Source organism: Apium graveolens, chromosome 5, assembly GCF_009905375.1.
Source record: "Apium graveolens cultivar Ventura chromosome 5, ASM990537v1, whole genome shotgun sequence".
Classification (NCBI taxonomy): Eukaryota; Viridiplantae; Streptophyta; class Magnoliopsida; order Apiales; family Apiaceae; genus Apium; species Apium graveolens.
In genome coordinates this window covers 186321699-186348423 of record NC_133651.1, presented here as the reverse complement: position 1 = coordinate 186348423, position 26725 = coordinate 186321699, and the positions used below count along the sequence as shown (strand labels likewise).

Below are 26725 nucleotides of genomic sequence, written 5' to 3'. Positions count from 1 at the left end.
ATTTTTCTGATAGGAGATAAAGGTGTTTTTCCTTGGAGATGAAAAATCCGACCACCGGATTTTATCGATTTGCAAATCCTTCCTCAATTAGTTAAAATAATGATTTATGACAATACTAGATAGCATAGATATCATATAATCAACACAACACAAAAATAAAACTTTTTTGAAGTAACATTGACAATCAATGTACCCCAGTATAAACCCAAAATGTTTGAAACATGTTTGAATTGAAGTTAATTCGAATAGATTCACATCTTAAAGACGTTAACAATAAGTTATTTTTATCAGATTCTCCCTCGTGAAACCATCTCCAACACTAATAAATAACTCCGCAAATTAAAATATGATAATAATTAGCCAAATTTATTTGTCTTGAAATTGTGTATTCTCCGTTGAGATTATCAGTCACACTCTCTACTTTAATTTTTTTATATTATTAATAAAAGAAGAAACTGCAACAAATGATACAAAATATAGATGAGTTTGATGAGATACAGCACAAACATAAATAATACTAGAAGCTATAAAAAGATAGATCAGGTCAATAGTCAAAAGAAACGAGTGAAATCACATAATGTATAAAGTAGTGTGCCATGTCATTGTGTTGGAGCTGCCTCGCCAATTTACGAAACAAATTTGGCATATCTAATGAATCCACTAAGTTGGAGTTGCTCCAAGGGACCAAATCGGACATATGCCAAGCAAAGCCTTATGATCAGTTTACTTATGTCAAAAATTCGTGTTAGTATCACAAGTGCACCTAATTTCCTCCTAGAACATCCTATAGTCAGTTCATCAAGTAGAACTACAAGTACTTCTAGCTGTCCAAAATGCTCTATTTTTCTTCCAGGCGGCGGAGCACTGATTCCGCAAAACTTTTCTGCCTGCAAGTATAAGATCATGAAGGATCTCTTATAATTATTACTCAAAATAAATCAAGGTGTACAACTAAATGCAAGAATGTGCAAGCTTTACTAATAATGCTACCAAGTTCACAAAATTAAACTAGGGATAGCTATAAAGAATATTACAGAGATCTACAGACAGCTACAGAATGCATAGTTCGATTATTACAATTATGCAACTTGATGATCAAATAGTTGTTTCCAAGGTACTAAATTGTCTCTGTAAAATATAATAAGCTGGCATTTTTTCAAATTTAGGACTCAGATTATTTTTTTTCCTTAAAGTTATCGAAACTCAGATTAGCAAATAGTAATTCAGACGTCGCAGACCAAAAACACAAGACTAGACTTAAACCTGTGTTTAGTTGCATGTTTTCCCACGCGGGAATTCCATTCATATTTTTTGTGATAAACATGGCAGATTAAAATTTCAATCTTGCTATCTAAAACATATAACAATTATAACCTATACAACTTTTTACATTCTAAATTTTTCTCAAGATTAAATGTGTTCTGCTACAAACAATTTTGCCCCTTTTTTTCATTTCGGACCCTTATGATTCAAAAAACCCCACAACATGAATTCCAGCTTTGAAGAAGACATATTTTAGAGCTAGACAGCCTCGTGTAAACGGCAATCGTTTGCGGGAAGCAGTATAACAAAAATCACCTATAAGATGAGCAATGTCATACCAAAATGGAGTCTTTAAGATAAAATTTAATTGTTACAGCTGGAAGGTTTCACATTAACATGTAAATAGCCTAAATTTTTTTTTGCTAGACAAAAAAAGAATATATATATATATATATATATATATCTTAAGATAAAATTTATTTGTTACAGCTGGAAGGTTTCATATAAACATGTAAATAGCCTAAATTTTTTTTTGCTAGACAAAAAAGAATATATATATATATATATAGGCAAATGATCAAATAGAAACTAAAGTTAAATAAAAACTATATATATATATAGGCAAGTGTTCAAATAAGACCCTTCTCTTATAATTAGAACTTAGATTCAATCACGGCCACCTTATAAGGAAAGAACAACGCGCGCTGACTTTTAATCCTAACCATATATCAATAATATAACAAACTACACGTCTGTCTCTGTCTCTCTCTCTCTCATCGACTGTATATTCTCTCTCGGTCATCCATATCGTTTTCGTTTCTGTTTCGGTCATCCTAAACTCCTCCAGCCACCACTTCGCAATCAATTCGAATCTCTTCTCGCAAATATATATACACACAACATTCGTATGTATACATACAACTTCTCCGTTTTCGTCATCATCATCTATCATTTCAAAGTCATCATCATCTATCATTTCAAATTGATCACTATTAATTTAGATATATTAAAAAAACGCCAATCCTATATGGCATGTATCTGGTAAGTGCTCTTCAGATCTTTTAATTTAACAGAGGTGGTTAAGGCGGTTACGGTGGTAATAGAAGTTTGGGGATGAAGATTTTTTCGGAGACGGTGATGATATGTATGGTCGAGATAGCATTTTCTAGTGATTCGTTTTAAAATATTTTAGTAATCTGTATCTAAATTCGGTGATTTGTGTAAAATTTTGAGTAATTTGTTTCGAAATTTTTTAAGTGATTTCTGTTAAAATTAGGTGCTTTGTGCTGAACTTTGAGTGATTGTTTCGAAATTTTTAAGTGTTTTGTGTTAAAATTCGGTGCTTTGTGCTGAATTTTTAGTACTTTGTGTTTTAAAAGATAATTACCTGATTATTTGACCAATACAGTGAAGAAATCGTGCTTTGCTTGAACAACCTTCAAAATCATTTTCTGACAGCCTTCAACACTGGAATCTTGCTTGAAATCACCTAAAAAATTCATCAATTTGAAATCGCCTTGTATGTTTGGAGTTGATAGTTAATTTTGTTTGGAGCAGCGAAGGAGTGATGGCGAAAAAGATGTGTTAGTTTTGCGTGGGAAATTGTGTACAGTAATCGTTTTGTATGTACTGTCGTATATATCTTTAAAATTTTAAATGGTAATACGCCTGGTCACTTTTATCTGTTGAGCCTGATTTTAGGTCCATACTAAGTTCTAATTTTAAGTTTGGTCTCACTAGAGTAACCCCCTATATATATATATATATATAAGAAAGTTCTAAAAAGTCCATGTTTTTTGTGGAGTCCTGGAGTTCATATATATAAGTTCGATGTGTGCAAGATAAAAAGAAAGTGAAAGATGATGCGGAGCAAGGAATAAATAAAATAATTTCTGTATATTTTACATTATTATTTGGATTTAAAAGTAATTATAATTGATTACGTAGTTAAGTTATATCAAGTACATTTATTAGGAAGATTTTAGAAAAATAATAGAAGAATTTGTTTCCTTCAATTAGTTATGGTAGTAGATATTTAGAGGGATTAGTTTTATTAGGAAATTACTTGGCTCTCAAGTAATTAATTAGCTATATAAACTCTTGTAATCCTTTTTTATTGAATCGAGTTGAATTATGAATTAAAATCTGCGGATTTTGGTGTGATTTGCTAATTCTCTGCGGAGATAGACCCTTATCCCTTTACCCCTTCCCTACCCCAGTCCTACATCAAAAGAGTACTGCCAATAGAATGTGCCAAACTACCCAATGCAACTTACCTTTGCTCTCTATGTCTGGGGCTAGGTCGAGAATATTTCAAATATCCGTCCCAAGGAACCATCTTAAGGCCTGCACGGATGGATATAATATTCCTGACCCTGAAAGGATCACCATACTTGGATAAAAAAATTAATAGACAAATTAAAGGTATATCTTATTTCCCAAAGACATTTGAATGCTAAGTAATACCAAGCTTTGCAGCTTAAAAGTAGATATTCACCTCTCAGCAAACTCAATGGGTGTCTCTCCAAGCATCAAATTTTGGGGCTCCAGGTACCACACATCACAGACAACAGCCCATGAAGTCATAAGCTGCAAGAGGTGCTTAGTAAAAGACTGCCTGCAATTATAATAAACAGCAAGAAAGTTACTCACTGGATTCTACATAATAAGTTTAGCACTTCACATAATTTAGTTTTAAAAAAAATTAGCACTTCACATAATATTATGCAGCAAAAAAATCTCACCCAAAAAATAATGATCTACCTCACCCCTAATTACCAACTTGCCGCATTTTAAAAAAAAAACTAAACTACAAAATGGTGACAAAACAAGCCCAATTGTATTAACAATTTAACATCAGGTATTTCATCATTTCCTATTGGTAGGTGAGGATTTTAAAAGATAAAGGGAAAGATCTAGGCTCCCATGTTCAAAATCTAATATCGTTTTTACCCAGAAAATTATATATCTAGAATGATATTGTAATGGGCCATGTTTCCCCCCACTTCATATCCTAATTCAATATCTATATAACATATCTATTCTTCGAATCACCATCTTTATTTCAACTCCATTATACTACCTCCGTCCCCCTCATTTCTTTACTCTTTTTTTTCACATGTTTGACACGCATTTTAAGGCAAATATAAAGTATAGTTTCGTAATTCATTTTTAAAATTTTCTTTTTTTTATAAAAATTTAAACATTATATTTTTATTTAGAAGAAAAATATTTTTTAAAAAATTTATGCAACTACATTTAATAAGAGTATTAAAGTGCGTGTCGAGCCCCCGTCCCCTATGTAAAGAATTGAGGGGGACGGATGGAGTACTTTTTAACTCAACTTTATATATACTATCTACGATCCTATTTTTATTTTTCCAGTCATGTTTTACCTAATTATATATTTTAAATCAATTGCTTTACATAGCACCAAAGTAGTGACGATGAAAGATATTCAACTCGATTTTAATGATATACTGTAATATAGATTTAAGCGTTTATGTACACACAACATGAGGGAGGGGGAGAGAGAAGCGAGAGATGAGAAAAGCAAGAGTTGCATCTATGTTTGTGTGCATAAACGCATGAAAATGAAATCTATATTACAATATATCATTAAAGCCGAATAGAAGATTTTTCGTCATTTAATATCCTTCTGTACTTTGGTTCTATGGGCCACTAAAGCAATTGAGTTAAAAATGTAATTATGTTAAAATAGTGGGCGATGGAAAATGGGTTTCGAGAAATAGGTATATTATATAAAAATATTGAATTATGATATAAAATGGGTGGCAAAAATGGCCCATTACAATATCATCCTAAACATATACTTAATTTAGAGTCTTGAAATAAATTTGGATTTAAAACATGGGAACCGAAGTAGTATACATGATATAATTGGTTTTAATTATATATACTAATATTTATAATCCTGTGCGATGCATGGTTTCTTCTAATAATTATATTTTTATTTTTTTTAAATTCATAAGTTTAATCATATGATATGATCGAAGGTTGAGTTAAAATGAATAAATAATAACATACAGAAATCGCGAGAGTCAAATCGGTAAGAACATGTAACTTACTCTTATCAGCGTTGTTGATACGATTTATGATTTCTCTGGAAATTGATGTCATATATGTTGTGTGTGGTATTTTTAGATGAGGGGTTATAGATTTTATTTAGAAAAGGTAATGTTTTTTTATTCAAAAAAACAATTAATTACTTATATTCATTATGAAATTACTATTTTATTTAATATTTATTTAATTAAATGGTCGTCCGAAAATGAAACAAAAAAAACATAATTTATTTCTTTTAATGTTTCTTACATATTTTAACCATATTTGTTTTTTGTTATAAGTATATATTTTTAAATAATTTTTAAAATTATTAAACCCGTTAAAATAGGTTCTAAAAATAAGTAAATCATGCATATGTGTTTATTTTAAATAGTTACATGTGTTTTGATAAGTTAGGCCTACTAAAATAGTTTTTAATAATTAGGCCTTTAAAATAAGTAGACCGTAAAGATTTTTTATATTAGATATTTCTTAAACAATTAAGCCTTAGCTATGTGTTTAAATTAAATAATATATATATAATCTATATATATGTTTTAATTAGAATAAATTCGTAAAATAATTAGAACCGTAAAAAATATGTTTTTAAAATAAATAGACAATGTGTTCAGATTAGTATGGATATAGATATGTATAATAGGGACCCATAACAAACCAACTACCAAATTAAATGGGAACAAGTACCAGAAAATAAGTAACATACTGACCTACTACCAAACTTTTAATGTTTCGGCTTTAATACTATAGTATTATCTTGAACAAAATAATATACTTGAAAATAATGAATTTCTAGATTATTTTGAAAAGAATAATATTTACAGTAATTTTTAATATTGGAAAATTTAATATTTTATTAAAAAATATTATTATCCTAGGGTGAGTAAGGAAATAGATGCTTATTGTTTATATTGCTTTCTTGGCTTCATGTAGAGTGTAATTGAGAAAATACTGAACAAGCATGCTTATTCAGCACTATAATTATGGTCCATTAAATACAATAAATGACTAAAGAGAAAGAGGTGTGACCACTTACAATAAACAAGTGCGACTAAGTACCGGGCATGATAGTTAAGATTCTTTATCCAAACTTGGCATGTTACTTAACTTCAAATCCATAAGAAAAATATATTTATACAAATTACAAAGGTAAAGTGGAATATAGTTATATAGATTTAGTCTATTTGGAACTACAGTAAGACGGCAACTAATTACATGTATGTTAGCAGAATTCTCGTATAAGGGATACTAAATAGAGAGGGGAGTAAAACCTTATACTAAGAAGAATGTATGCGTCGTTCATTAGTATAAAACATAAAAATAAACACACATCCTCAGTAAAGTGGAATTTCTTTTACATGTTCAGAATTTGTTACATGGTAATAGTAGGATCTTACTTTCTGCTATTCCAAAAGGCATCAGCAAAAAGTTTGTTGTACTTGATTGCTATTGGACAAACAGTGCTGCCAATTTCAAATGCACCCTAAGCATAGGAAAAAATACATGTCACATGTGAGTATGTGACACCTTAAGTTTGGGAATATAGATTAAAAAGACAACAATTTATGAGAAGGGGGGCGATGATAGAAAAGACTATATAAAGACAAGGAATCACCAAAGCAAGTTACCAAATAAGCTACAATATAATAGGGCAAAAGAGTTTACTTATAAACTCTGAAGTTCCTAGAAAAATTGAGTTATTTGGTTGAGGATGTAAGGAGCTACAAAAATACAAGGACGTTTATATCTTCAAATTAAGCGAACATTTATCCATCTACTTCAAGATAATAATTAGCGACTAAATTAAAACCATCCGAAATACAAAATATAACAAGCAACATAGCTAAATCAACTGAAATCATAAATACATTAATTAATTTGCATTCTTATTCTATTGGTGAAGTTTCAAGAAACTTAACAAAGAAACCACAAGAAGATTGGTTCTGTAACTTAGCTGCACAATCAGGCATATCCATTGCCCTGTATATTATTAACTTCTATCTAGTAAACTCTCAAGGTTTGTGTTAGAAATATGTGTTTGATACATCAATAGGGTCCCAATCTTCGAGGGATTAGCGAAGCGGGTATCCCTCTCCTCTTGGTCATGGGACACCCAGGGTTCAAGTCTTAGTGTAAAATACTAAAGATGTATGCAGAAGTATTTGAATTCCTGTAATTGACCATTAAAAAATTTGGGTCATGTCTGGTAGAGAAGCTTAATGACTAAAGAACTACGCCTGCCCCATACATGCAAAAAAAATATAAATAGGATACTGTGTTTCGGTCCAAGGTGTGTAGATCAGTAAATACTGAAAAAAAATAAGAAAAGCTTACCTTTTTAAACATTACACTGTACTGATTATTTACACAAGTCCCTTCGGGAAATATAAGAAGTGGGTTATTGTCTGCCCCTTCCACATGTTCTCTTATTCTGGAAAGTACAGATCCAGATATTATCCAGCATGTAGAATAATACAATGTTTATTTAGTTGTGTAAAACGTACTTTCGTGCTACAATTTCACGATTTTCTTTCTCTGCTCGATTAAACCAGATACATCCTAAACTTTCCAAAATGGTGCTCTGCAATAGTCCTGCACATAAATCAGTTTCAACACACAACTCTGATCAAGGAATCAAATTTAACAACAAACAGTTGTTTATATCCCGCAGTTCTACATATCAAGTTATTTTGTTACACTTGGGCACCAACCATTTCACACTTTAATTCATTTTCTGACCTCGACCAACCAAAGAGTTGGATTCAGGTTCTAGACTATCTAGACCATATTGTACTTGATGTTTATGCCACATGCAGAAATAAGTTGTAAATTCGTACATTTAACAGATGATATGTTGTATGCCAAAGCTTGAGTGCTTGAGTTTTACTATGTTCAGAATTTTCTTTTCATCACTTGATTAGTTAAAACTAATTTAAGAAGAAACATTAGAAAGCAATAGATATAACTTCTGTGATTGAAGACAAAGTGAAACCTTACGGTTCATTTGTTTACTGTTGTTCAAGAATATAACTGTAACACCCCAGTCCCACATCGAGGAGATTTGGGACTTCTGTTTAGTTTATAAGGCAAAGTACTACTACTATGTGTACCAACAAATCATGATCTTTTGGGGGCCTGTGGTGAGCTGGTCGTAACCCAAGTTGGCTGCACTCGGAACAGTATGCTTCGACTAATTTCGGACTCGGAATCGGGACTTGACCCGGTTTTCAAAAAAGGCTCGGGATTTGACGCGGGTTGTCACATATGGTATCAGAGCCGACTCTCGAAAGCTTGATGCGTCAAGTTGCCGGAGGTGGGGACACGAAGGCTGGTGGTATTATCCCACAATAGCAAGAGGTCCGGAGGTGGGGACACAAAGCCAGCCAGTATTATCCTACAATGGCTAGAGAGGTACGATCTTGGTCCTATGGGTTGTCTGTTCGTGTCTGACGAGGACGTCAGGAGTTTAAGTTGGGGAGTTTGTAACACCCCAGTCCCACATCGAGGAGATTTGGGACTTCTGTTTAGTTTATAAGGCAAAGTACTACTACTGTGTGTACCAACAAATCATGATCTTTTGAGGGTCTGTGGTGGGCTTGTCGTAACCCAAGTTGGCTGCACTCGGGACAGTATGCTTCGACTTATTTCGGACTCGGAATCGGGACTTGACCCGGTTTTCAAAAAAGGCTCGGGATTTGACCCGGGTTGTCACATATGGTATCAGAGTCTACATATGGTAACAAAATAACTTGTTGCACCACTTGAGTTGCAAGAATTGAAGGAGCAGTTGCAAGAGTTGTTGGATAAGAGTTGTTGGATAGAGGATTTATTAGGTCAAGTGTGTCTCCTTGGGGCGCTCCTGTGCTGTTTGTGAAGAAGAAGGATGGTTCCATGAGGTTGTGCATTGACTACAGGGAGTTGAATAAGGTGACTATCAGAAACAGGTATCCTTTGCCACGCATTGATGACTTGTTTGATCAGTTACAAGGGGCGAAGTACTTTTCGAAGATAGATTTGAGATCAGGTTACCATCAGTTACGAGTTAGGGAGGAGGATATTCCGAAGATTGCATTTCGCACTCGTTATGGTCATTATGAGTTTCTCGTGATGTCCTTTGGGTTGACGAATGTACCAGCGGTATTTATGGATTTGATGAATCGGGTCTTTCATGATTATCTGGATAAATTCGTGGTGGTCTTCATCGATGATATCTTGATATACTCTAGGAGCATGGGGAGCATTTACTTACTGTACTTGAAATTTTGAGGGAGAAGAAGTTTGCGAAATTTTCCAAGTGTGAATTCTGGTTGGAGGAAGTGGCATTCTTGGGGCATATTGTATCTGGTAGGGGCATTGAGTTGGATCCTGCGAAAGTCGAGGCTATTACTAATTGACCCAGACCTAGCAATGTGACGGAGGTGAGGAGTTTCTTGGGTCTGGCAGGTTACTACAGGCGTTTTGTGGAAGGTTCCTCTTCCATAGTTTTGCCATTGACTCAGCTAATGAGGAAGGGAATTAAGTTCGAGTGGAATGATGATCGTGAGAAGAGCTTTCAAGAGTTGAAGAAGAGGTTGGTGTCTGCTCCAATACTTGTGTTGCCATCAGGAAGTGGAGGTTTTCAGGTTTATAGCGATGCTTCTAAGAGAGGATTGGCGTGTGTTCTTATGCAGCATGGGAAAGTGATTTCTTACGCCTCTAGGCAACTTAAACCTTATGAGGTGAACTATCCTACCCATGACTTAGAGTTAGCAGCTGTCGTATTTGCTTTGAAGATCTGGAGACACTATCTTTATGGAGAGACTTGTGACATCTTTACTGATCACAAGAGTCTCAAATACATTTTTACTCAGAAAGAGCTTAATATGAGGCAGCGGAGGTGACTTGAACTTTTTAAGGATTATGATGCAAATATTCAGTACCATCCAGGGAAGGCGAATGTAGTGGCAGACGCTCTTAGTAGGAAGAACTTGGGGAGTGTTGCATCTCTCATTACTCAGCCGAACCTTATTTCAGATTTGGAGCGCTTGGGTGTTGAGTTGTATGTTAGAGGATCAAGTGGTAGCATTGCAAGTTTGAAAGTGGAACCAAATCTTATTTCAAGGGTTAAGGAAGCTCAGAAGAGTGATACGGGTTTAAAAGCTATTAGATCTGAGGTGGTAGGTGGAAAGCAAACACATTTTCGTGTTGATGAGGAAGGTGTAATATGGTTGGGCGGAAAATTGTGTGTTCCTACAGACCCGATAATTCGCGAGGATATTTTAAAGGAGTCTCATAGTTCTTCATTCTCTATCCATCCAGGTTCCACCAAGATGTATAGGGATTTGAAGAAGCACTTTTGGTGGAGTGGAATGACGGGAGATATAGCAGAATTTGTGGGGAAATGTCTTACATGTCAACAAGTGAAGATAGACCATCAGAGGCCTAGTGGATTGTTGCAGCAGCTAGATATTCCAGTTTGGAAGTGGGAAAACATTACTATGGATTTTGTGACTCATTTGCCGAGGACTTTCAAGAAGAACGATGTCATATGGGTGGTGGTTGATAGACTTACTAAGTCCGCTCACTTTTTGCCTATTAGAGAGACTACTCCTATTCATGAGTTGGCAGAGATTTTTCAGCGAGATATTGTTAGACTTCATGGTGTACCTGTGTCGATAGTTTCTGACAGAGATACGAGGTTTACATCGCGTTTTTGGAAGGGATTCCAGCAAGCTTGGGGTACGAGGCTTAATTTTAGTACAGCTTATCATCCGCAAACCGATGGACAGTCAGAGAGGACGATTCAGATATTGGAGGATATGTTGAGGGCTTGCGCGTTAGAGTGGAAAGGTGATTGGGACAAGTACCTGTATCTGGTTGAGTTTGCGTACAATAATAGTTGGCACGCGAGTATTGGTATGCCACCATTTGAGGCTTTGTATGGTAGAAGGTGTAGGGCACCATCTTGTTGGGATGAGGTGGGTGAGAGAGTCATTGAAGGGCCGGAGCTGGTTAGAATCACTAATGAGAAGGTAGAGAAGGTTAAAGAAAGTTTGAAGGAAGCTCGATCACGTCAAAAGAGTTATGCTGATCAACATAGGAAGTTTAGTGGATTTGAGCCAGGTGATCATGTGTTCCTAAAAGTTTCGCCTTGTAAGGGTGTGAAGCGTTTTGGTATGAGGGGAAAGCTTAGTCCGAGATATGTTGGACCTTTTGATGTTATGGAGAAAGTAGGGGAAGTATCTTATAGAGTTGCGTTGCCACCACAACTATCTCATGTGCATAATGTGTTTCATGTGTCTATTTTGAGGGGCTATAAATATCATTCGTTACACGTAGTTCAGTACCCATTACATAAGATTAGAGAGGATCTTTCTTGTGAGGAAGAAGCTGAGGCTATCTTAGCTCGAGAGGAGCGAGTTTTGAGGAAGAACACCATTCCGTTTGTGAAAGTTTTGTGGAAAAATCATTCGGAGAGAGAGGCTACTTGGGAGTTAGAAGAATCTATTCGTGAGAAATATTCGCATTTGTTCGAATCAGGTACGAGTATTTAGTTTCGTTTGATTCCGGGGACGGAATCCTTTTTAAGGGGGTATATATGTAATATAAGAGAATTTAATAATTTAATAATAATAATAATAATAAATAAATAAATAAATTCTGATTTAAGTTATTGCTAATTAGAAAAGAATAAGGTTAATGAATAATAAACTATATATATATCATTAGTCGGTAATCTATGACACAGCGTGTTATATACATTCGGTACCTCCTCGTATTAAATCAACCCTAAAAGAAATTAGGTGTGAGGAGCCGCAACAGGAGAGAAGTAAAGCGATCGAGAGAGAGCATATTGAAACTTCAGAGCTCTAAATAATGAAGGTACTTTTGAAACAAATACTACCGAATTCCATTAACCTTATTACTAATATTCTTATCCCTTATTATTGATCTTAATATATTGTATTTGAATTTAGTTGTGGTGTTAGTTCACGTGCATAAGCCAAGAAATCTAATATTTATTATTGTCATGTAACACCATTAGGCAAATACACGAGTGCAGGTTATAGCCTCTGAACCTTGACAATTATTTATAAACATTAGTTTTAGTTTTATAATAGGCTAGTGATATGAAGCATTATGTAAATTATGTTACAGTACTTCAACAAAGCCGAGTGATAATGTTAATATAGGTTAAAATTGGAGTTATAATTGTTTGATAACATGTTGACTCTAGTATTAGAAATTCATTTAAAAATATAATGCACTAGTGGGCTTATATTGTTTCAAGTGCCATATACATGGATCGGGTGATTAAATATAATAGACCGAGTAATTAATGTACATGTGAAAATATTATATAATTTATTTGTGTATAATGCCATGATCACTTTACAAAGATGAGATGATTTGGGATTGTTTGTATTTATTAAATTCAAGTTGTTAAATACATGTTTAGGTCATAAATTATATTAGTAGCTGTAATAGTAATGAGGAGCTGTTAACTACGTTTTAACATAAGTAAAGTCAGAGACACAAGATTACTGCTAGTATTTCGTTTTAGTTTAATTGTTTGTATTATTAATATAAATTTAAGACGGTCTCTTACACTTTGTCTCAAATGAATGTGTTAATAAATAAATAGAAGTAATAATATACACATAAAATCTTATGTATAATAATAAATTGTATTTTTATAAATAGATTGGGAGGCAGAAGTTTAGAGGATCGATTGTCGATTCGGTTAGTATTAGACCTTATCACTTTTTGAGGTACGGATTCTGTCCCCTTTTTATTCGGCGCTACTCCTCTTTTTCATTATATTTATTTGATTCGTTCTGTTCTACTTTCTGCTCATATCGTTAATATTTGCTTTGGTCATTTTAACTTCCGGAAATTATTTTAAAATTTGATTTTGAAAATTGAGATATCTGTTTATGCGGTTCTCAAAAATTATTTATGACACTCATCTGCTTTGGAAATTTGTATCATTTGTCTCAGGTGAGTTTTAAATTTTGCGAGAATATTTATTTTGAACCCTTAGTGTGATTTAGGGTATACCTAGTTAACCAGCTGTAGGGCTACTACAGCCATGTCATTGCGGCACCAGTGACATGACACTTCCGTGACAGTGTGATTTGTCACGGCGTATCCTTCTGTTAGCTCTTGGGAGGAGCTTTTGCGCATTTGATATTTGTTCAGGATACGTGGGTGCACCCAGAGTTTGATTTGTGATTTGATTTATGGTGACGTTGTATATGCCGTACACGTTATCCATTCTGTTGCACACATTAGGTACCCTATGATGTGTGTATTTGTATCTGTTCTGATCTCGGTATGAAATATCCTAACCCCTCGTTGTTTTTGAGCCTTACTTATTTTTAAAATTGTCGTTTTATTATAAATTGCTGATTATTTATTTCTGATCTCTTGATTTATAAACTGTAATCCAAATCCGTACTGGGCGTTTGGCTCATGCCGTATTCTTTTTCTGGCAGGTGCTTAGGGGGATCTGGGCTGTGTGATGGAGAGCTACCTCATTTCGTTGATTAGGATTTCTGACTTTATCATTATCGAGATTTAATTATTTAGAGATTTGGCATCTATATTATTGGTTTAGACTGTTTGGAGATTTAATATTATTTTAGAGATTTCGGACTGTTTAATTATTGTTTAGAAATATATTAGTGCTCTGTTTGCAGGTTTTTGGATTTTAAGTAATATCTCCTTTTTATTTAAAGAAGGGGGTGTTATAATAACGTAACACCTTGAATAGTACATTTAAGTCTTACCACCTTGAATAGTACATTTCTACTTCATATACATACATAGACTGGCCATGACTTACCAACCCATCCAGGATGCTTTTGCATAATAACAGCAAAAGATGTCATCTGTTCTAAAATGATGAAATCAATCATTGATGTGTGATTGGCAACGAAAATCTGTTCACATCATCGAAGCTAGAGTCAGATATTCCTTTAAACATGAACCACCTAAGCACCAAATTTAACAATATCTGTTACCAAGGCTGACCTGCTTTGGTCGTATGCTAGGTCGTGGACCATGGTACTTGACAACACCAGTCCAAGATGCGACAAAGAAACAGCAAATCAACTCTACCAGACTTCTCTGAATAAAATCAACACAACAAATACTAGTCATTAATGCAATTGACACTATAATCAGTTTCTTCGACAAAAGAATGCATATTCATAATGAGAAAACAGTGCAAATCATTAAAAAAAGGCTATAAATTTGAGACAGCTTAGCAATTCCAGAAGTTAATCTTGTGAAATTAATTAAGTGAAATCCAAACTATTAAAGGTTATATTTTAACCACCGGTTACCAAAATACACACCTCCAAGTTCTTTCTCAACTTTTCATGCCCTTTTAATAGAAAATGAACAGAGAAGTAGGATGAAAGGAATAATATCCATCCTATGCTCAGTATTAGAACCCTGCAATTTGAACAAGCTACATTAAATGGACTATAAAGAAACAAGAATGACACAAATTAGGCAATACCAACACTGGCGGGGATCCACTAAGAGTCTGGGGCATTTGAAAAAATTGATGATTTAATAAATTTATTTGTTGCTTTTTGGAAAAAAACAAGGCCGTTCCCCAACAATAAAGTAATATTTGTGCAATACTATCAAATTATTTATCAAATCCCTCCATTTGAACTCTCGATTTACAGTACATAGAAAAAGAAAATATGACCACTGCAACTTGACGTGTTCATGTGTGAATTAGACTACAGTATGTGTGTATTAATATCTGCCTCGGCCACCGAGTACAAAATAACTAATATTAGGATGCTCACAAATAAATGATTGCGCTCTTTGCATCTAACAATTTCGATAATAAATTCAACTTCTCTTGGAAAAATTACTATATTTTACACTATTTACTGAAATGAGAAGTGTAGTGGAAATTAGATTCAAGCACAAATATAAGCTTATTGTTTTATTTAGGCACCAGAAAATATACCGAATTGGGAAAAGAATCCCATGTCTAATTACAACCCCCAAACACCACATTGGGAATAAATATATATTCCAGTTCCAAGGTTCCGGAGGATTAGACTTGAAACATCTCGTAAAAGAATCCTGCGGATACAAAAGATATTTCCTTAAAATCTATAATGGTCAGTTCACAATCAAAATTTTTGTAGGACAGGAGTAGCTACAAACATATGAAAAGTAATCTCAAACAACATAAGCTACAAAATTACTATACTGAAGAACAATACATAGAGAGGGACAGAGGGGGAGATGCAAATTGGTAAGATTCAAGCAGAATAACTGGAATCCGGAAGATAATGGAACATACATTTTTCACTTTCTTCGATTGGGAACAAGATTGTGACATTTAAAAATGTTTTTGATTCAATTTGCTCTAATCAAATCAATGCACACATTCATGTATAACTACTTGAATTAGTTTTTGTTAAGGTTTACAAGAACCTGATCCTCCATTACTTGCTGTGTTGTATATATGCATTTAATAAAACAATTAATTTGAGTTATAAAATATTTCACTGAAATTTTATAAATTAATAAACCTAGAAAAAGTGCAAGTCACCGGAATTTATTTAATTAATACTTATTTTATGGGCGTTCATCAGAGGTTTGATTGGCAAACCAGAAGCTTTTACGTAATTTCAAGCTTCGGTACTTAAACTTGACATGGACTAAACTCCGTGTGAGCAAACTCCCACCAATTCAGTCATTTAATTGACACGTATCATTTTCCTGATATACTACTAGTATATCTTTCTTTTTTCGTACAAAATGTGTAGAGTTTATCACTCTTCTCTTTCTCGGTGTTATCATCTAATACTCCTTAGCTTTTAAATTTATCTTATGTGATGGAACAACTTTGATAAATTTAAAGAGAACTAAACTGCAGTAATGTAGGATCTTTATATTCAGCGCTTTGAACTCTTATACAGAATAGCTCAAGAGTAAATAATGGAACACTAAGTGAAGATAACAAAATTATATGGAAAGAAAGAGAGAATAACTAGGCCTCACACCTAGATTACTTAGGTCTCACACCTAAGGAAATTAATAAACTTAATTCATTCAACTCTGCCTTAGACAAATAGGGTACAAGAATTTATAGTAATCTTTGGAACATTCTGGCTAGATAACATTTAATGTAGGGGACTTTCAAACTCCTAAAAGACTTCTAGACTTGTTTGACTCTGTTAGGACTTTATGACTCCTTACAATGAAATTTATTATTTTCTGGAACCTTCTTCTGCCTTCTTGCATATATTTTTCCATACCTCCTTGAATTTGCATCATTTCTCCCCGGCTTGGAAAAACTCGACTCCGACGAGTTAAACGAGTGATACTTGTTATAAAGATCAAGATCTAAACGTTGAAATTCTTCATCGTAAATCCATGTACAATCGGACCACGATTTATGACCAAATATTTCTGATAACCGTCATTTCGAGTAGAAACAATAGTTGTATCCACTATATCTTCAATCTCATCACAAACAATTGAAGCAGGTGGCAAGCCAAGTGGAGCAATTGATTTTGAAGAGTCACTATGTCCGTGATAAATGTTTAAGTCTTCAATATTGAAGATATTACTAATTCCCATGTCAGCTGGAAGATCTAGAACGTAAGCATTTGAATTAATTTCATGACTGATTGTATATGGTCCAACACGTGAGTACTGCAGCTTCTTGAACTTGCTATTCGGAAAACATCCAGGTAGGATGCGCACCATAAACTGATCTCCGACCTTAAATTCAGTATTTTTACGATGCAAATCTGCTTTTTGTATTTAGCATTACTGGCAGAAATTTTGTGATGAACATCGGCATGAATTTGCTGGATATGTTCAGCAAAAGCTTCTGCATCTGCACTATGACGGCCAGATATAGGTAAAGGGGCCAAATCAATTGGTTTCTTAGGTTGGATACCTAACACAATCTCAAAAGGACTGCGGCCAGTAGTTCGGTTGACAGAATTGTTGTATTCGAACTTGGCCATTGCCAAAATCTGATCCCAAGTTGTAAGTTTATCTTCAACCAAACAACGTAGTAAATTCCCCAAACTCCTATTAACAACTTCTGTCTGCCCGTTTGTTTGAGGGTTATAGGCAGAAGAACATTTCAACTACGTATTCATTAATTTCCACAAGGTTCGCCAGAAATAACTTGGAAATTTCACATCCCTGTCTGACACTATAGTCTTTGGCAGCCCGTGAAGTCGAACTACCTCAAAAAATAACTTTGCAATGTGGACTGCGTCTAGTGTCTTTGAACAAGGGATAAAATGCGCCATCTTTGAGAATTGGTCTACAACCACGAAGATTGAGTCATGTCCTCAGTTGTTTTTGGTAAGCCAAGTATGAAATCCATGCTTAAGTCTTGCCAAGGCTTGTGAGGAGTCGGAAGAGGCATATATAATCATGAATTATTCTTTGTTCCTTTGGCCATTTGACAAATGCGACACTGAGAAACAGCAACAGCCACATCATGTTTTAAACGTGGCCAAAAAAATCTTTCTTCAACCATGGCAACTGTATTGTCCCTTCCAAAATGACCACGGCCATGTAATTCCCAAATAATTTGTTCACGAACTGAAGTAGATGGTAGACAAAGACGATGCCCTTTGAATAAATAACCATCTCGTAAAGAGAAAGTAGAATGAACCTTTTGTCCGGTTGTCATGCTAGAATAAACCTCTTGAAAATCTTTACATGACAGATAGTCCTCCTTAAGCCTTTCAAAACCCACCACCTTGACAGATAATGTATTCATAACATAAATTACCCGACTAAGAGCATTGGCTGCTTTATTCTCCACCCCAGCCTTATGTTTTATAACAAAAGCATATTCTTGCAAGAACTCTATCCACTTCCCATGCTTCTGGTTTAGCTTCTTTTGACTGTTAAGATGCTTAAGAGCTTCATGATCAGAATATAGCACAAACTCTTTATAAATAAGATAGGGACGCCAATATCGAAGTGCTTGTACTAATGCATAAAATTCTTTCTCGTAGGTAGTATATTTCAGCTTAGGTTCATTGAGCTTTTCACTAAAATATGATACCGGATGTCCTTGGCTGAGTACTCCAATTCCTACATGTGAAGCATCACATGCAACTTCAAACACCGTTGTAAAATCTGGCAGCCTTAGAACTGGAGCTAGAGTCATGCACTCCTTAATCTTTGCAAATGCGTTAGAAGCTGCCAATGTCCACTTGAATTGCCCTTCATACAATCTGTAATTGGAGCCATAATAGTGCTGAAATTTTTAATAAAATGCCGATAAAAGGTTGCCAATCCATGAAAACTCCTGGCCTCGTGTAATAATTGTGGTAATGGCCAATTAATGATAGCTGCCGCTTTCTCGGAATCTGCTGCCACACCTTCAGAAGATACAATAAATCCCAAAAATACAACATTGGATGTCATGAAAGAACACTTTTTTATGTTGATGTAGAGTTTCTCTTGTAGAACTCTTAGAACTCGTCTTAAATGAGAGAGATGCTCCTCCTTGGTCTTGCTATATATTAAAATATCGTAAAAATATACGACCACAAACTTACCAATAAAAGGCTGAAATATTTGGGTCATTATCCTCATAAATGTGCTAGGGGCATTACATAACCCAAATGCCAAGACCAGCCATTCATAAAGGCCATCTTTGGTTTTAAATGCAGTCTTCCATTCATCTACGGGCCGAATCCGGATTTGATGGTAGCCACTTCTTAGATCCACCTTTGTAAATATTGTAGCACCTGTCATCATATCAAGCAAGTCATCGAGCCGTGGTATTGGAAAACGATACTTAATAGTAATTTTGATAATTGCACGGCTATCTATACACATGCGCCAACTTCCATCCTTCTTTGGTGTTAAAAGGGTCGGAATCGCACATGGACTTGGGCTTTCTCTAATGAATCCTTTTGACAAGAGTCCTTCCACCTGCTTCTTTAGTTCAGCATGTTCAGAGGGATTCATTCGGTCGGTAGGCTGGAAGATTCGAAAGTTGAGCTCCTGGGACAAGATCAATTGCATGTTGTATCTCGCGCATCAGAGGTAAAGCATCAGGTAGTTTGTCGGGAGCAATATCAAAGAAGTCTTGCAACAATGTTATAATTTAATCTGGTAATTTCTTTGTTGTCGAGTCCTCATTCTGATTTACTCGCTTGATCACCGTTCCATAGATAACTCCAGTTTCATTGCTTTCGCGCAAGAACTTCTTTGTTAGAAACTGTAGGACCTTTTTTTCCCGTTTAAATGGCTGATCTGATTTATTAACTGCAGAATTTGAATCAAGTAACTTCTGATCTGTTGTAGTTTCTGAAGCTTTTGGCCTGATTTTCTTCATTTCCTTCAGTTCCTCGGAACTTTTAGGATAAAGTGTAATTTTATTACCTTCCCAGAAAAAATGGAAGGTATTCTCCTTGTCACAATGATATACATCATAATCGAATAACCATGGACGTCCAAGTAAAATGTGCGTCACATTCATAGGAACAACATCACAATGAATAGAATCTTTGTAACGACCACACGTTATTGGAACTAGGCAGCGTTTACTTACCGGGTATTATCGATCCAAGCAACATGATAGGGCTGAGGATGTGGCTATATAGGAAGTTTTAGTCGTACAACTGCCGAGACTGAAATTACATTCATGCAGCTTCCGCTATCAATCACCAGCTTAAGTAACTCATTTTTACAAGTTACTGGTGTTTGAAATATTATCGTCCTCCTCCAATCCGCTTCCTTAACTTTTGGAGCAGCAAGTATGCGTCAAACAACCATATTCAAAGAGTTCTCCTCGTCAGAATCAGCCAAGTCATCGGCATTGAATTGGGGAGTTTCTTCACCATCTTCGATTTCAGCCATTTCATTTTCTTTCGACTCTTCTTCTAAAACACCAATATGCAGATTGTTCCTAATGGACATTGATAAGCTTTATGTCCCTTGCCTTCACATCTGAAACACCGATCACTATTGTCCACACCATTTCCTCTCCCTCCTTTCTTATTTGTAGTGTATTGTGGCTTCGATACAACGCTGGTGACATCAAACTTTCTCGTTACTACCTCTTTCATTTGAGCAGAACCTATAAAAGTTGTCATATTCAAATATTCCTCCAAGTCAAGTGCAATTTGGAAAGCATTTTCCACGCTATACGGAGTGTATCTCAGCATTTCCATTCTGATTTCAAATCTGAGACCAGATTTAAATCTTGCCAAGCTATGGCGCGGATCTTCAACAAACTGACTTCTTGTTTTTAATTCATCGAACTTTTGCATGTACTCTGCTACCGTCATCGTTCCTTGCTTCAAATTTACAAGCTGTTTTCTTAATTCCCCAGCACTTCCTACAACCCATTTTCCCCTAAACATCAATAATCCTTGTCTAAAGTAATACTCTTGTGGTCCCATTTTATCTATTGCTAATTCAGCAATTTGAGCCTGTATCTCTAGGTCTCCTTCATAACTAGCTTCCAGTTGCTCCATCCATTTGGGAACTACTTCAGATAACTGAAAACATGTTTCCTTGATCACTAGTTGTGAGGTAGGAGATAAATTCACCTTTTGCCCCTTCCAAGTAAATTGAATAGTCTGATGGAGGTAGTTGCAACTCACATCTCCTAGTTGTTCCAACCAAGATACTCCTAAAATCATCTGCCATTGAGTGAGATCTGCTACATGGAAGCTAGCTGTAATGTCTGTTTCATTTATCTTTATTTGTAGATTAGGGCAAACACCAGAGCTAATGAATGCAGTCTCATTTGGTAGCTTCACAGATACAGGAGCTTGCTGCTGAACTTCCAGTTGCAATTTCTTACACAAATCCTTTGATATAAGGTTCAAGGAACTTCCTCCATCAATAAGGACCTTGTACTGCTTCTCTTGATGGAATCCTGTAATCTGAATAGGCCCCTTGGATTTGTTTTCTTGCAATTCCAAGGCTGCTAGAACCAATTCTTGCTCATGTTCATCACAGTGGTCTTCATTAGGGTCTTCATCATAAATGGGAGGTCCATCATAATTTCCAGGTATGTCCTCTACCACCATTAAAAAAACTTGTGGATTTTTACACTCATGGCCTTTAATAAATTTCTCGTCACAATAAAAACAAAGGCCCTTTTGTCTCCTTCCTTCTCTTTGACTATAAGTCAGAGGTCTTGGCTTGGAAGGCAGCAATTATGTACTCTTAACACGAGTCAATAAAGCAGCCTTATTTGTGTTTGCACTTGGAACCTCGATATTAGTCTTGTAACTGCTCTGGCCATTGTAAGTAGATTTATATCCTCCTCCTTTTCTTGAATTGACTTCCATGTGATTGTTCATAGAACCTAGCCAACCTCAAGGCCTGCTCCAAAGATGTAGGCTCTAACAATCTTATCATTCCTCTGATTTCTGATTGTAAGCCACCAACAAAATTTTCCAAAAAATACTCTAAAGTGAGGCTTGGAATCTTGCTAAGAAGTTGTCCCTTGCACTTCTCATACTCATCAAAATAGGCTTCTACAGAGGAAACTTGATGTAGTCTCTTGAATTATCAAACACCAGTTCTGCTTCTAATTCACCAAATCTAGCCAGAAAAGCCCGAGTAAACTGATGCCAAGACACTTTATCTTTTCCCACCATGAATGACTTATACCAGTATCTGGGAGTCCCACTCATGTGCATTGCAGCAATAGCTGACTTCCTGTAATCACTGACTTCAAAAATAGCAAAATACTCCTCACAATCCCTTAACCACTCCACAGCATCTCCCCCTTCTTTGAGTGAAGGAAAGGTTAGTTTCAGATGCTTCAAATTGTGGAAATCAGTTGTACCTTCACCCTTCCCTTCCTTAGTTCCTCTAATCTCATCAGTTTTCTTATGTGCCTTAGGAGAGCCTGACTTATGTCTCATTTTAGCTGCATGATCAGGATCTCTAAACATACCTTTAGACTGTAATGTAAGTTCAGCTTCATCTCCTGACTCACTTCCACTCTCATTTACTAAATCAGCCTCCACCTCTCCTTGCGTATTCATGATTCCATCGATTGTATTGATTAACAATCCTAACTGCTCTTGCAGTTTATCAAACTTTTGATCAGAACCTTCCATAAATCCATTGAAATTCTGATTCATCATTCTCAATGTTCCATGATCTGAAGTTTCTACCTGTTTACTACTACTCCTGGTACTGTAAGTCATCTTCAGTACTTCTCTTTATACTATTAGCTCTCACAAGCAATTCAACAAACACTTAGCAGGCACTCCAACAATTTCTACTATTCTTCACTCCACACTTCTTCTTTTGTGATTTTTTTATAAGGAAGCAGTAAACAACTAGTACTAAGGTAATCAATATGCAATTAACTACTAATTATCCTAAAAACACAGCTTTTACCGTCCTAACTCCAGATCTGTGAAATATAGCAGAGAACAGAGATCCTGAAATGAGATTAGGTATAACTTTGCATCAACTCAAGAGATTACAGTGGATCTTCAACCGCACAACTCGCCTTGACTTGCACAGCTCTAATGAAGCAGTGATTCGATCAAAAATTGTGCGCTGATACCAATTTGTCAGGATCAAGTGAGATTCTGACCTAATTTGTGTTTATTTTTGGTATTTTCTGAATTAACAAGTAAGATAACAGCTAAATAGCAATGAAACAGTAGAGATTAAGCAGAAATGTAGGTGAGAAACAGAAGAAATAAGATGAAAAACAGAAGAGATCAGATCAGATTTAAGATGAGAAGAGAATGCTTGTAGAACAAGCCAGAATTTTAGAGAGAGAAAGCAGTTATAGAGAGAGAGTGCTGGAATGAGATCCCATTTTCATATATCAATTCATAATCCAAATAGAACAGTTCTGTGGTATTTATACTAGCACACACAATACATAACACGGGACAATGACAAAAGTACCCTTAGTCACTAATAGTAATCAATACTGTATTCAGCACACAGGCTTGGCTTCTATTATACTAATGCTTAGCGCGCACACAGACAATAACACTGTACTGATAGACTAACTAATAGCAGCTAATTATACTGGCACTCTTCCTGTCTTGACACAACCTCCTACCTCTTCGGGAAGTCATGAAACCAAATCTTTTCATTTAGGTTAAGGACCAAAGCCCAAGTACCAAATGTCGATTATCGACCGACTACCACTTGAGATTTTGTTTATGACAAAAAAAACATATATTTTAACAAAAGTAACCGAATATATTCAGTTTTCTAGTACAATTTTAATGTAGCTTTAAAAATATTGAATGTGGTTATTTCACTATCCTTTATCATTGCTGCAATAGATTGAAAATAGAAAGATAAAGTACTAAGAACAATATTTTGAATGTTATAATTAACATATGTACAATTAAAAGTTATTTGTACTACATTCAAATATTTTTTGAATTAAAAATATTACATTAACCCGGTAGCTAATCTAGTTCACCATATATATGAATGATATGACTAAAGCAAGGTGTTAACCCAAAAAAGGAACTATTACAAGGCTACAAATACTAATCAAATTATTACATTTTTAGTGAACAACAATCAAGGGCTATGTTTGTGAGAGGAGCCTCTAGTCCAAGGACTATTATCCAACTAATTTTTGTCATTGATAAGAAATTACTTTTCAATTATAATCCTTCAAATAGTCCAATGACATGTTTATTTCACTCGGAATAAAGAATACGTGACTCACTAGGTTGAGGAGTTATTATTTAATTCCGTCTAACAAGTCATTTTGTAAATCCGTTAAGTTCCCTGGATGATAATCACAATTAAGGTTTTACGAATCAAACGAATGATTACAGTCCAATCCCGAACTTCATCCCTTGGAACAAACATAGCCTATAAAAAATTCTACAGATTATAGTATTTAGTAAAAAAAAAACAAAAAAATCTACCAAAATCTAGATTCAAAAGGATCATTTTGGATTTCAAAATTCTGAGGGTATTCAATTTGAATTCTTAGAAATCTATTAAAATTTGGTTGTATACAATAAAGAATTTAAAATTCCTTTAATTTTTTTTTTTTTTATCGTAGGTAACCCGCAGCCGCTACCCTTCGGGTGCGCACTGGGTAAATCCTACGGGCTCACGCAATAGCCTGCAAACCATGTGAACCAAGGTAAACCGCATTTAAGCGACAGGCTCTGACTCAGGAGGCATAATCATAAATTCTCCTCCCATGGGATTCAAACCTGTGACCAAGAGGATAGTTTTTCTCTCTTTAACCAGCTGAGCCAACCCTTGCGGGCAAATTCCTTTAAATTTGATGGTATTCAATCCAGATTTTTAAGAGTTTGGATGTATCTTGTTATAGATAATCTTTTAAAATTTGGTGGTATTCCAAAACTTATTGACTTTGATGGATTTATAAATTAATGAATTTTGTTGTATTTCATACTTATTTCAAACTTTTGAAATCTCACCTAAATCCAAGTGATTCTATTAAATTTAGTCTCAACTCTCCATGAACTCTCCATGAACTCTGTGAACTCTACATAGACTTCATTTAAAAAGCTTAAATCGGCTACAATCTATTAAAATCCAGGGAGTATTATTAATCTGTTAAAATCTAAAATAAAGTTATGAACTATTAAGAATGCTCATGTACATTTACAAAAATTTAAGCAATCTAATTAGTACTAATAAAGAGACTAGAAGCATAGAACGTAGGGAGAGAGGGATAATAAAAAATACATCAATAATAGCTCCAGCAGCCTGGTTTAGGGTAGGTGAAATGTCAAGCAGATCGCGCCTGTGAACATATAGAGTAACATAAAAATGATTAGTACTTAAAAATTACACGATTATCATGCAAAACAAGAACAGAGAACAGTTATATAAGTAAAATAGGAGAATTAAAATGTAAATAAAAACAGAGAGAGGGAGAGAGGGGGGATGAAATACATACAGGTGAAGTTGGTGAGTGTGTGAAGGAGGTAGAGGGATTGAATCAGCAGGAAGATAATCTGCAATATTGAGTTCCGAGCCAGATGATTTCATCCTATAATATCTAATTCGATCTTGATCACACTCAGTAATATTATATAATTATTATAATTATCATTAGATGGTGTCTTACTTTAGTACTTAGCTTAAGCAAAGGAAGATGAAACTGAGAGTTTGAAGAATTAGCAAATGAATTTGCTGTGTCACTGTATCTAGGTCTAGGCCCCCAACCGGGCTGTCGATTTCGAGAGGGTTCAAAGCCCAATTCAAAATTTAGATATTTCCGGTTCACCGATAAATTTAACTTATCTTCTAAACTATTATATTAAAACGAAACATTAAAAGTTTAGTTGTTAGTGGTTATATTATATTTAAAATAAGACACTTAATATTATATTTAAAACAATACTCCTAAAATTACTCGCCTATCAATTCTATTATATTTAAAATAAAAAACTTATATTATGACACTTAATATCTATCTATCTATACTATATTATAATTGAAGAAACATTAAAAGTTTGGTAGTCGGTCGGTACTTGCTGAAATTACTTAATTACCCCTACTTAATTATTCTAATTCTAATTATTGGGTCGATCAATTCTAATTCTAATTGATATTGAAATCAACTTCCTCTATTATTTTACCAATTTCGATACTATTTTATATCGAACTCTATATCACTATAATTTATATTAAATTCAACTTCTTCTACCAATTTAAATTTTTTTCATATCGAGTTCTATATTACTCTAATTTATTACTTTGAGCTAAAATAAATTTAAGCAATCTAAATATAATTATTAAGATTTAGTTGATATAATGTGACTCGGGTTAAGATAAAATAATAGTACTATCAATCCTCCTAAAAAAATTATACTAATGAACTAAATTAAACAAAATAATATATTTTATTTATCCAGAATAAAAAAAATACATTATATAATTGATTCAGACTAACACAAAACTAATATAAAAATAAAATTCGACCAACATAAACAAATCATATATACTAATTATTCCGTCTAAAATAAAATCATCTTATTGATCGAGACTTTAAAAAAATAAAATTAAACTAAAAATAATTAGTTTGGTTTGGTCGGTGTATTGGGTATCGGGTTAAAATAAAATAACATGACAAATATATTACTACATGTATAGTTCCTTGATGTTTTTAATAAGAGATATTTGAAACATATAGTATTATTGATTCAACGATATAGGATTATTGATATTTGAATGTGTTTTTTACAAAAAAAAATAATCAAATTTTAATTAAAAGCTAAGTTTAGTTCAAATTAAAAGTACACGACAATCATAATTAGTTTCGTTATATATAGATCAATAATTTACGTTAATTTTTTCGAATCCGAGATCTATTAGACCGATCAAATCCAACTAATTATTTGTAGTTAGAATTTAATTTTTT

The 26725-nt window shown here is 34.4% G+C and overlaps 1 protein-coding gene across 5 annotated transcripts; it reads right to left on the bottom strand.

Annotated features, from left to right (window-relative positions):
• Positions 1-525: 525 nt before the first annotated feature.
• Positions 526-25546, bottom strand: LOC141724667 (glycerol-3-phosphate acyltransferase 9-like). Of its 5 annotated transcripts, none has more exons than XR_012576848.1 (13): positions 25259-25546; positions 25045-25102; positions 15323-15441; positions 14688-14787; positions 14362-14457; positions 14174-14270; positions 7851-7938; positions 7681-7777; positions 6744-6829; positions 3761-3880; positions 3540-3655; positions 2651-2752; positions 526-887 (listed from the first exon to the last, which is right to left on the bottom strand). XR_012576848.1 is itself a non-coding variant. In XM_074526888.1 (12 exons), the coding sequence occupies exons 1-11, from the start codon at positions 25348-25350 to the stop codon at positions 3577-3579; spliced, it is 1032 nt and encodes a 343-aa protein (XP_074382989.1). In that variant the 5' UTR covers positions 25351-25544; the 3' UTR covers positions 526-887; positions 3540-3576. The 5 variants fall into 5 exon arrangements, 3 of the variants coding, with proteins under 3 accessions (XP_074382989.1, XP_074382988.1, XP_074382990.1); XR_012576847.1 differs by having other exon boundaries at positions 3540-3638; positions 25259-25544; XM_074526888.1 differs by lacking the exon at positions 2651-2752 and having other exon boundaries at positions 25259-25544.
• Positions 25547-26725: the final 1179 nt, after the last annotated feature.